The sequence below is a fragment of the Atractosteus spatula genome, chromosome 10, assembly GCF_055471065.1.
Source record: "Atractosteus spatula isolate fAtrSpa1 chromosome 10, fAtrSpa1.hap1, whole genome shotgun sequence".
Classification (NCBI taxonomy): Eukaryota; Metazoa; Chordata; class Actinopteri; order Semionotiformes; family Lepisosteidae; genus Atractosteus; species Atractosteus spatula.
Window position 1 is genome coordinate 24,001,641 of NC_142715.1, and position 13,068 is coordinate 24,014,708.

At 42.1% G+C, this 13,068-nt stretch overlaps 1 protein-coding gene across 1 annotated transcript; it reads right to left on the reverse strand.

Annotated features, from left to right (window-relative positions):
* Positions 1-6,173: 6,173 nt before the first annotated feature.
* Positions 6,174-8,326, reverse strand: LOC148826060 (uncharacterized). The gene is made up of 4 exons (XM_088926287.1): positions 8,270-8,326; positions 8,010-8,090; positions 7,016-7,372; positions 6,174-6,374 (listed from the first exon to the last, which is right to left on the reverse strand). The coding sequence occupies exons 1-4, from the start codon at positions 8,324-8,326 to the stop codon at positions 6,174-6,176; spliced, it is 696 nt and encodes a 231-aa protein (XP_088782413.1).
* Between the last annotated feature and the right edge of the window lie 4,742 nt (positions 8,327-13,068).

Consider the following 13,068-nt stretch of genomic DNA (forward strand, 5'->3'; position numbering starts at 1 on the left):
CTAGAAAACAGTTAATAAAGACTGTATCGACCAATTACCATAGTGCGTTTAGGGTTAATAATGTTCAAACCGAAATTAAACAATGATTATTCATATTATTATTTAGGTAACTGTATCCTAGAGCTCGAAAATGATATTTCAAGTTCATAAATGTATGTAAGTAGCAGTTTAAATGCATTTTTCCAGTGTTTATAAATCATAAGAATGGTAACCACGGCGACAGGCGCGCCGTCACTGCACGCGTATAAGAGTCTCGCATTTGTCACAGAAAGCGGTGTGACGTCACGGGTAGCAACTAATACTAATATCAGTGTCTTCATGTTAATATTAGTGAGATTACAACTGGTAGTTTTAATGCTAGTGTTCATGTGAGTTTTAATGACAGTGGCACTACTGATTGTTTTAGTTTTAATGTTCATATTCATGTTAATATTAATTATAATTATAGTGTTTCTGTTAGAGTATTAACACTAGTAGTAATGTTAGTTTTAGTAACAGCATTACTGTTATTATTAGTAGTTTGTGTCAGTGTTAGTGATAGTGTTACTGTTGTAGTATTAGTAGTATTTATATTTGTGTTAGTTATTGTGTATCTGTAGATAAGTGTGTTTGTGGTATCTGTGCGTGTGTAGGTGCATGTCTGGGCATGTGTGGGCTGTTAGTGTGTGAGCATGTGGGGTCTCTGAGTGTTTGGTGTCTATAAGTGTGTGTCTGTGAGTATGCGTAGTGTCTATTTGTTTCTGTGAATGCTTGCCTGGGAATGTGTGTGTGTGGTGTGTGTCTGTGAGTGTGTGGTGTCTGTCAGTGTGTAGTTTTATATTTGTAAGTGTATGTGTGGGTATGTCTGTCAGTGTGTGTAGTGTCTGTGTCTATGTGAGTATTAATGATGATAGCATGTGTGAGTGTATATATGTGAGTGTGTAAGTGTCTGATTGTGTGTATAAATGTGTGATGTGTCTGTGAGTGTAAATGTGTGTGAGAGTGTAGGTGTACAGTATATCTATCAGTGTGTGTGAATGTGTGTGTAGGTGGGCTTGGGTTCCACTGATGTGTCTGACAGAAGTGACCCATCAACAGGTGTTGAGTTCCAGAGCCGCTTGCAAATAAAAACACTTTCTAGAGTCCAGGCCAACTTCCAGAGAGCTGTGAGTTCTCTGTTTTTATCAGTATTAGTAATAATGACAGAAGTAATTCCCACGCAAATGATTATTAACCAAGACAGACATCAGAAAATATCGCCTTTGCAATGATGTCACTCCTCTTATAAATTTTCTTTAATGACAGGACATTTCTGTGTCTGAGTGCCTGCTGCAAATAGTGCGACAAGCCATTTCTCTCCAATATTTTCTGGTGCGGTTTTTTATCGCATACAAAATATTATTCTCATTAAGAATATTTTACCTGCAGAGTCACAGTGAAACCGCTATGGCGAATGAACTTTTTATGGGTGGATAACATTCAGAAGACTTAATGGCTCCAGGGGAGGCTTGAACTCATAACCTCAACATGACTGAGTGAAAAGCTAATTCCCAACCTTTGCAATCCTTTGCAAAGAAGGACCACATGTGCTCAGTGTTAAATGCACCATTCATTAATAATAATAATAATAATAATAATCTTTACATTATATAGCGCCTTTAAAGTTGGCTTTTCAAAGTGCTTTACAGAATGACAACAATAAAGTTAAAAAAATAGACAAGATAAGCAGGATGAGAATACACAGTTAGAGGAGACAGTAGATGGTGGTTTTAAATACAGTAGGAACAGAGGGGTAAATAAAAGTTCATTAAAGGCTCTTCTAAAGAAGAGGGTTTTGAGTCTGGATTTGAAGGAGTTTAGAGAAGGTGACTCTCTGATATCCTTGGGGATAAAGATCCAGAGCTTTGGGGCAAAACAGGAGAAGGCCCTGTCACCCATAGAGTGTAGGACTGGCGGACAGATAGGAAAACACAATTAGAAAAGCGAAGGTTGTGAGGTGGGGAGTAGGGCGATAACCCAAACAGGTACTGAGGTGCCAAGCCATGGAGAGCCTTATAGGTGAGCATGAGGATTTGGAAGTTGACAGGAAGCCAGTGCAAGGACTCCAGGACAGGAGTAATGTGATCACAATCCATGGCCAATTTCTTTCTTGTGGCTGCTGGTTCATTTTCAACTGTGGACTCTTAAGAAGTCCTTTATTTGACTTGATCAACACCAATTCTTAGAGGATTTCGAAAGGTTGAATCAAAATGTTACATGACTCTCATGGGATTCGAACCCACAACCTTTGAAACCTTTTTTCATTCTATCAAGGCCTAGAAGTCCAACGCACGCTCCATTGCGCCACAGAGCCATACCAATAGAAAACAGATGCAGAAAGCTGTAACTCATGCTTCTCCCGTTGTCTTTAAATTGCGCTCCATAAATATTGACAATGAGTGGCCTGTTGTCTACAAATAGATACCACTGGGATCCACACACAGGGTCTCCTGGTTTTTAGTGAGGCATCTTAACCAGCTAAGCCACGGCGCCAAACATGCTAAATGTTATCCACAACTTCAAACACCTGTGAGAAACGGGCAACTGCAGTGTTATGCCTGCTGGCTCCACAGATAATCCTTTTTTGAAGTTTAAGGAGAGGATTTCTTTGTCAATTCAATTAAACGTTTCAGAAATGCTGAACGATTGATGTGTTTCACACGCAGCGCGGGCTCTCCTTTGCTTACAAATATTTTTTTTTACACCAATTTTCTCAACTACGATTTTTGCTGAGCATTTTGTTTGATTGCTTCCTATTGTATACTGCACTGATTTCTGTATTGTTCAATTTCCCTGTTGATTTTAATTTCTTGTTTTCTAAGACAATCAGACCAGCTGTTCTGACCTTACCTTGCACTGGAGCCACTCTTTTCTTTCCAAAGGCATGGAGAGAGATACTACCGCAGGTAACACCCCATGAGAAACATCATGAGCATCTGGAAAAGCTCTCTACCTGCCCGCAACCCATACCAACGTGTGTGAGCAGGAATTTAAAGGGACATTCTGAAGTGTAGAAACATTTTATCGTTACATACTTTTTCTGTGTAGTTAGTTCTCCTTCAACTCCGCCCGACAACAGAGGTCATTTTTAATACAGGAGTAAAGGCACACTGCATATCTGCAAAACATCATGTACAGGTTTAGGGAGAGCGACATCAGTGATTGGAAGGTAGGAAGTTTCGGGTCACTTTTTTATTATAGATTCAAGCAACCCTAAATACCTTTTCAAGAAACATTTCAGAATCCGTGTCACATCCAGTACGATTGCTACACAGGTCTACAGAATACTATCAGAATACTGTTATTCTGAATACAATCATAATACTATATAAAACACACCGCCCAAAACATTTCTAAAACAGGAATTACACGTTAGGAATGCGCCCTCCTTTATACATTAAATAAAAGGTCTGAAGCCTGCTCCAAAGAAGAACTATATTCAGAGCTGACAAAAAAGTGATAGGAAACATCTCGGAAAACGAAGGTGCAGTCATTTTCAAGTGTCGCACACCAAGATCTGAACCCGGTGTTCTCTGAAAAAGTAAGATGTTGTGAGTGTGGCTGGGTGGTCTAAGGTGCTGGATTTGTGCTACAATTTCTTTGCAGGGGTAGGTTTGAATTTCGCTGCTGCTAAGTGTTTGTGGGTTAAGACCATCCTTCTATTGCAAGTTCAATGGGTAAAAACTTTGCTTGACAGTCTGTTGAGAGACTGAACTAGGTGTTTCAAGATAGTCTTTGTCAGCTTAACATCAAGGCAGAAAAAAGCCTCATTTTTTCTTCCTAACAGCAGTGCTCTTTGGTCCCTTCAGCGTTATGCAGGGAACAACATCTGCCGTGATCACTTTTGAGTCAGTGCGAATCGTAGTGTGCCGTAGTTGTTTTTAAAATTGGTTTTGTCGGCATGCTGCATTTGTCTGTGAAACTTTAATGCTGTGCTTTTTCACACCGAATCGTTGGCAGGAGCAAAGCTTATTCAACCTTTGCACTCAGCGCTCAATCAGAAATACAGATGCAGCCATTCAAAGTGCGTGGTACAAACAAGTGCCGCAGGCATTTCCCATACGTCATAATGCGTCATACCACGGTACGTGATTGGCTGGCCAAAATGACCGACTGGGGCACTCGTGGTGCGTTGGTCGGTTGTGGAAAGATTTAATAATTTAATGTCTTTACTGTGCACATTTTAATCTGCTTAGTATTGAATATCTTATGGAATTTTACCACTGAAGGGAAATTTTAGTAGCTGAGCATAAAAAGAATAGGAGCATAACGCATCTGAAGATCATAAACGATATTAATTTAGGAACATAAACATATTATGTAAACTGTATATGGCTGGTCTCAGTACTTTAAAGAAAAAATACACACCAGTATTCCATTTCTCCCTAAACATTTTAAGCATCAAAGTCTTACATGTGGTTATTTTGGAAATGTTTTTACGTGCTCCTTGCTTCCTCTGACCATGTTACTGGACGTTTATACAGTATACAGTACTCTGTGAGAAAAGTGATAGTTTTAAGCTTTTCTGCGAATATGCTCGACAAGCATACTTTTAGAATTTGATTAATAGGGAATATAACATGGAATTGCGTATCTAAAGAAATTAATAATGATATAATTATATTCATGTACTGTAACACAAACAGTAGTATATACTGTACACATACAGTGTCTATTGAAATGTGTAGGGCTGTTTCACCACTTGTCATGTGAGTGGTGTGATGATTTAAATGCCTAACTTATAAGTGTAAGGTTAGCTGTTCAAATCCAGCTAGTGCCACAATTTTTCTTTATTATATTATGGACAATTAATTGACTTTTTTATATTTCTAAATATCACAACATGTTCAAATCTAAGTCATTTTTAAATAACAACGAGTAGTCACCGTCTTTCCCTCTGAATCGCTCCAGTAGCAGGAACCTGTATTGTCTGGGGATCCCTTTAGATCTCCCTTCAGATTTAAAAGGTTATTAATATAATCTTCGGTGTCGCATCTTCCCAGTTTAGCTGATCTTTTGCTGCCTATGCATGCTTATACAACTGCCTATGCATGCTTACACAGCTCCCTGACTTGACTGAGAAAGCTTTAGTGAACTTAATATTTTTATTATCAACAAATTGTAAATACGACGTTTACATTGGCGTTATTAACTTTTCACTTGAGTGTATGGAAGAGTGTCAGCTGTCAATGAGAGCAGATGGAGAGCAATGGAGGCTGTATGCATTACAATATCAACATTTACTGTCAAACTTTAAATCAACAATTGATTTAAAGACGATCTGTCAAAGTGCAATGAAATACAATATTGTTGTTGTTGTTATTGTTGTTTCTATCCTGTAAAGTGCTTTGAGAAGTCACCTTTAAAGATGCTATATACAATAAAGTTCATTATTATTACTATTGTTAATTTGCTGGACAGAGAGGTGAACATTATTATTCAGAAGACACTTACGATTTACGTTACATATTGTGAATCTATAAAGACATTTAATTAAACACGTGTTGTGATTTAAATGGAAATCTCTCTCTTTCTAAAATAATTAAAAGTCTAAACAGTATCAACTTGAATTCTTATCTCTATTAATGTAACTATCAAGTGGTATTGAATAAATACAGCTTTTTAGTATAGATTACACTTTTATAAAATATATTTTAAAAAACTCCCTTCTTCTTTAAAACACCATACGCCAGAAAATGTGTTTGACGCTGTTGTAACAGAAAGAATAAGGTTCTGGATCCCGAGATGAAGTAAAACAGATGAGTTTATTGTATGCAAGGAACAATAAAGCCGTAGTCTTGTTTCCCGCAAGAAACAACAAAACAGAAGTATTGTTCGATGTGCCGGTACAAACTTTTAGGTTATATAGTCCTTCCTTGCTGCTTCAGAGGTCATTCGGTGTTATGGTAAGGGGGGGGCATGGTATTTGGCCAGTTAAGAGACCCTGGCCAAATGGTCAGTTTAAGATTATGCCCCCGGGGGGTTCCTTGCTCGCATCTGGAATCCTTATCAGTTAACCCCCTTTCCTGCCATAAACCCCTGTTGCTTAGAAGTCTAATTTTCAGGCAGAACTGACTTAAGTTAACCCTTTTTACATCTTGTCTCTTACTTCAAATACAAGGGGATGAGAAATGTCTTTTATGAAAATAAACCTGCTATTCACAGACCTCGGCCACAGCGTCTCCCAGGTACTTCTGCAGGATGAGGTCAAGCTCGGCTGCAGCCTGGGGGAAGCACTTGTCCACCTCGGAGAAGTCACACTTGACCATCGTGTTTTCGAAGTAGGATTTCAGCGCCTCTTTCGCCTCCTCGTAGTTGTCCTGCTTCATGATTCCTGTGCCCTGGAAGGGAAAATCCTGAGAAAACAGGGAGAGAGAATCATTCAAGATGTCCTGACCAGGTGTGCTGCAGTCAAACTAATCCTTCATTATCAGAGCTTCCATTGTCTTGCCTGTTGTCTTCAGTGTTTTAATTTGAGGTTTTTGTGTAATTCCTTATCATTAAGACCCTGAATCTTGGCTCCCTCAGTACCAACTCCTGTACCATGCAGGGAGAACAAGAAAGGTGAATCATCATCATCATTCCTAAATGATTCTCCAAATTGCCTGACTGCAGACACCACCAAGAGGAGGAGCTGGAGTGTCACTTCATAACATCATCAGTAGGCAGTGAGTCAAGAGAGGGGGAGTCATCCCACTGTTATCCTTATCTATGAACAAGAGTCTCACCCCCTGCTTTAAGCTGCCCCTAGTGGTGATCTGTAGACAGTGTGTCTTCCACCCCACCCACCTCCTGAGGGAATAATCTTGAATAAACAGAGGGCTGGAGACCCAGTCCAGCTCCTGTCTCTCTCCCCTTGGGGACGGGAGATTTTCTCGGAACCATGTTGAGGTGAAATGGGAGTGGGATGAGACAGGTGTCTTGGAGAGGTGAGTCGCCCCAGCCCCTGTGTACCTCAGTGTGATTCGAGCAAGGGGGAGTGGTTTAAGGGACTTACCAATCCCGCATACGCAGCCTCTGATCCAAACTGAGGAAGGACTTCATTGTACAGCGCCAGGCAGTCCTGCTGGATGGAGTATATCATGTTCTGAGCCCAGGTCCGCACCCAGCTCTCCTCCTCCTGGAGCAGCCCCTCCAGCTCGACCTGGAGGCCCTCCCTGAGCCGCCACAGTGCCGCTGGGGTCAGGCCCGGGTGAGTGGGTGTACCAGGGGGTGGGTGAGGGGGCGAGCAATGGGGTATGGGGGCTGCCAAGGAGGAGATCCATGCCCTGTCCTTCTGTAGATCCCTCTCCGGGCCCTTAGGGCAGTTCCACAGCTGGGTCTTGGTCTCCTGCCTGGTGATTGGCTGGCTGGCCTGAGGGGACAGGGGCACAGAGAGGGCATGAGGAGGACAGAGAGAAAACTGAGAGGGTCTTCTCCAGGAGGACCAGGCCCTACCCCTGGTCTCCCCTCAATCACAGTCATCATCATTGCAGCTGAAACCAAACTTTTGATAGACGTCGCAGACATATCAGGCTCACAGACTTGCAGCTCTCAGCTGCCTGGGGTGAGACACAGGGGGAGTCTGCTCCCTCTTCCTCTGACAGTCCTATCAAATGACAGCAGCAGACCTGATCCAACCCCACCTTCCCTTTCACACACAGCCACACACAGGCATGACTGTGTCACCATCATCACCACCTCCACCATCACAATCTCCACTATTTTCCATTACCATCATCATCACTTCCAACATCACAACCCCTACGATCTTCATCGCCATCATCATCACCTCCACCATCATAATCTCCACTATCTTCGTCATCATCATCTTCATCACATTTCTAATAAATGATCTCCACCATCTTCATCACCATATCCTTCTTCATCATGACAATCATCACGTCCACCATCATCATCAACACCTTTCCATCAACATCATCATCATAACCACCTTCATTATCTACACTATCATCTGCATCATCCTGAGCGGAACACATTGGTTGTCTTACACTGGAAGAATCTTTGCTCAGAGCCTCAGTATTGGTCGACCCTCTCTGGCCTTTCAGGGTCACGTCCATCTCTGTCAAGACCTGTCAACAAGATGACTGCTTTAGTCTCACCAGCAGAAGCCAACCAAGTTTGTGTCTCAGTACAGGTTTATTCTTAATCTAACAGAATTAATACTTGGGGAAGAGCATTTAATAATGAGAGCAGGAGGGTTGGGGTGTGGAACAAGCTGTCTAGTCATGTTGTTGAAGCCAATACTCACGTTCCTGTGAGATCTGCCCCAGGTCTCGGTGTGACGCCCTTCTCTCTGCTCGGCCATCCCTCTCTCCACTTGAGGGAGATTCTCCTGGCGGCACTGGGGAGGAGAAAACAGTTACCAGACAGACAAACACACTGTCATCATCATCATGGGACAAGATGACCCTACATGACAGTGGTCTGTCCTCGATTCAGAAGCAGTGTCCAGCCCTCGTCTATACCGCTTCATGATCCCCAACATCCCTGCCGAGACCTGTTGAGGGGCCAGTCCTGCTAGACCAGGGGTCTCAAGCCTAATCACAATCCCTGGGGGGCCAGGTGCATCTCCAGGCTTTCTTTCCAAAAGGGGCTAGCCAATTAAACAATTAAGCTAATTATTTTCATAAGAAGATGTGGAAATAATGTGTTTAATAATATATTTTGATGTCTCTCACTGTTGAAGACTCAAAATATTCAAGGCACAGTTGGATATTTAAGGTCTGGATAAATAAAAATAATTAAAATAATGAAAAAAATAATTCATTCAAAAATTAGATCAACTTTGTAATCAAGACCTCTGGGCAGGAAACCAGATGATGCACCAGACCCTCTAGGAGTGGAGTTTGAGACATGCTCACCCTCTCTCACACACAACCTCACACACACTCACCCTCTCACTACTACTACTACTACTACTACTACTAATAATAATAATAATAATAATAATGCAGACTCACTGTTCTTGGGTCTGGCTCCACAACCTGTGTTGGCTGAGTCTCCTGTTACCTCCTTCCTGATCTGGGGATGTCAGACACTGTTCTGCTACAGACATGGGCTGGACTAGACTCACAAGCACACACACCCACAGATACACACTCCCACACACTAACACACATGCAGATGCACACACTGTCAGGTAGAGTCTTTCTCTTCTTCAAGAGAGGACAACAGAGCCCTGCTACTGCGATGAGCTTTAATTTCAGGAGGAGGAAGAAGAGGAAGAATCACAATATGAAGAAGACCAGCAGTGGACTCACAGCTCTCTGGGTCTGGGGCCTGACTCTCAAACTTGTCTCCAGTCTCTGGTGGGTTTGGACATCTCTGTTCACCTCTGTAGACATCTGTGGACAGGACAGTTCATTTAGACAAACAAGTTCGACCAGACTTCACTCTCATTGTCAATCAATCAATCAATCTATTTTTTTCTTATATTTTGCCTTTTAATCCAGAACATCAAAGCACTTTACAAAACATACCTGGAAAACAGAGTATAAATGTGTAATACTGTAGTTCCTGGAGTAAGTGCTTGGATAATTCAACTACCACTGTTGTTACTCCTGCTGCTACTACTATGACCATGACTACAAATTCTAATACTAATTCTGATACTAATACTACTACTGCTGTCATTACTAGTAATAGTGATAAAAACAGAGCACTCACAGCTCTCTGGACGTTGGTCTGGAATCTAGAAAGTGGTTCCATTCTCAGGCGACTCTGGACCTCAACACCTGTTGATGGGTCACTTCTGTCAGACACACGAGTGGAGCCCAAGCCCACCTACACACACACTCACACACACTGACAGATATACACCCACACAATCACATACATTATCACACACTGACAGACACCCACCCACACATATTCACACAGACATTACACACACACACAGACACTCACACACACTCACAGACACACATTCACACACTGACACCACACACTCACACACACTCACAGACACACATTCACACACTGACACCACACACTCACAGACACACAGACACACATTCACACACTGACAGACACACACACACATACACTACACACACTCACAGACACATTCACAGACACACACACAGACACACCACACACTCACAGACACGACATACATTTATACACACAATCAGACACAAACTCGCACACATTCACAGACACACACATAGACTACAAATACTTATAGACACACACCAACACACACACAGACAAAAACACACACACTCATAACTACAAATACAGTATAACTAACACTAACACAAATGCCACTAACTTTAAAACAGTAACACTATCGCTAAGAATTACACTATCATTATCACTGACACAAACTACTACTACACTACTAGTACTAATAATAACAGTAATGCTATCACTAAAACTAACATGACTACTAGTGTAAATACTCTAACAGTAACTCTATAATTATAACTAATATTAACATGAATACTGGCCTCAAAACTATCAGTAGTGCAATCACCATTAATACTGACATCAACACTAGCATTAATATTAAAGCTACCGATTGTACTCTCACTAATATTAAATATGAATACACTCGCATTAGTATTAGTCCGTGACGTCACACCACTCTTTGTGACGAAGGTGAGACACCTAGCTGGGCACAGTGATGTGGCACGTGTCACCGTGGTTACCATACTTATAATTTGTAAACAGTGGAAAAATGCATTTAAACTCTTACCTACACAAATTTATCAACTTGGAATATAATTTTCAAGCTCTAGAATACAATTTCTAAACAATCATTTAAATAATTATTCTTTAATTTGGGATTGAACATTATGAACACTAAACGCACTAGGGTATTTAATCGATACGGGTTGTATTGACTGTTTTCTAGATATTTAAAGAATTTAAAGAAAAAAAGAATCAGTACTCACCAATCGGGGAAGTTAATAGATGATTCTAAGGTTTTTTAGCTGAATTGGTTGTCGATACATAAGTGATCATTAACCCTCCTCCGTGCGCTCCGCGCGCCTCCCGCGGTCTCGCTTTCTGATCCCGGCGCTCTGGCTGGTGTCTGTGACGTCACAGCGCTCTTTCTGACAGAGCAGAGCGCGTCTCCACTGGAGGAGACTCCTGTCCGGAGCCCGGGGGGGGGGGGCTTTGCTTACAGATATAACATCACAAATAATAAAACTTACCGGGCTGTGAGGAAAGGCGATTCATAACAGCTGGAGAAGAAGAACGACAACCGAGAAATTCAATTCATTAAGCAGGAAAAAAATAATTTACTTCACAGATGATTGCGTTGTGTAGCGTAATCCCGTAAAGCACAAGAGAAAGAGCACAAGTCCCTGTAATAAGATGTTATAAATTGACCAGACTATTGCTCTTAGCAGTGGGACTCAGATCACACAGAAGACCTTTCTGTGTGTGATTCCACACCAGTCCTGGAATTCAGCGTCTCCCACACGTCATTCACAGACAGTCTTATAAATATACAAAGAGAGTCTTATGACAGTTATACAGTTAATTCAATCATCAAATCAGCTCGAGTGGAAATAAAACCAGGAGATGCCCTTGAACTTCCAGGATCAGGAGTCTGATCCTCCAGGTTTCTATTCTGTGGAGATTTGTGTAAAACAAATCTGTAATAATCCCCTGTAATAAGTTTTACACAAATCTCCAGTACTAAAGTACTGAGGGACCCAGACCTCTGTGTGTGAGTCTGAGCTGTGAAACTGACTGAGAAGAGAATAAAGTTTTTTTTTTTATTCTGCTTCTGAGATTTTTTTTTCCATTGCCAAGTGATGTTACATCCCCTTCAGATACTCTGTACAGATTGTCAGAGTGAGAGAAGAGGAGAGAGATGGACAGATAAGAGCACACACAGTGAGAGAGACAGGAAGGGGGAGAGAGAGGAGAAGGAGCAGGAAGACAGTGCAGGTGCTTAAAACCACATCATGACCACAGGAGACAGGAAGCTTTTCTCAGCTGCTGAGGAGCTCAGTGCTCATGGCCACTCAGGCTCAGAGGCTCTGGCAGCAGGCAGGTCTGGGAGCTTCTCCTCATACTGACTCTGGAGCTCTGAGAGTCAGCCTCCATTCTGACAGGAACAGCCCTTCCTGTTCAGCCCTGAGAAACACAAAGAGAGAACTGTTTGGGGAGAGGACCTGTCACCCTGTACAGCACTGGAGTTCTGAACACTGGACTCCCTGTATGTCTCCCTGTACAGATCAGCCCTCAGCTGCCTCATCACACTGAGACCCACAGCCAGTACAGCCTGGCTCTCTGTGCTGGAGGAGCTCAGAGGAGCACAAACCACAGACTCACTGCAGAGTCTGACCTGCAGCTCCAGTGAAGCTTTGCATTATATCACAGCTTTTAGGCTGTATTAACAAGGACTGATTTTTAAAAGAAATCATCATACCTTAAATCACCGCTGTATTAAAAAGGACTGAACTTTTTTTTTTCATAATTTTGTTGCTTTTTCAAATTTGAAACTTACTCCTGCTCTTCTGCTCCTGCTGCTGCAGTTATTATGATGGAGTTGTAACACAAGAGCTCTGCTATATTTAACAGGAGAGTTTAAATACAGCACAACTACTAATACTACTGCTGCCAGTGCTACTACTACTAATAATATTTTACTGCTACTCCAACTGCTACTGCTACCTATAAAAATAAGGAGGAGGAGGAGGTGAGCTGTGTCCTCACTCTGTTCAGCCTGTGGGTATCGGAGTATCTGTTCAGCTCTACTGTGCTGTTAGAGAGTTTTAATCACACAGTCAGCTCCACACAGAGAGAAACTGGGGCCACAGCTGGAGGGCTGGAACATCTGTGTGGGCTGGAGCTGCACAGGGACAGACTCAGGGTCTGAGGGACTCAACTAGAAGTGTTGCTGTCCATCCACCAGGCACAGTACAAAGGGGACAATCACTGCTGGGCTTTTCTTTCCTTTTCATTTAGATTATTGATCTCTGACCAAAGCCACAGGATAGCCAGTTCTTATTAAGTCCATCTATGTTCTGTATTCCTGTTCTGACCTGAGTGACCTCACTGCCCTCTTGAGGACAGGCTCTCCTC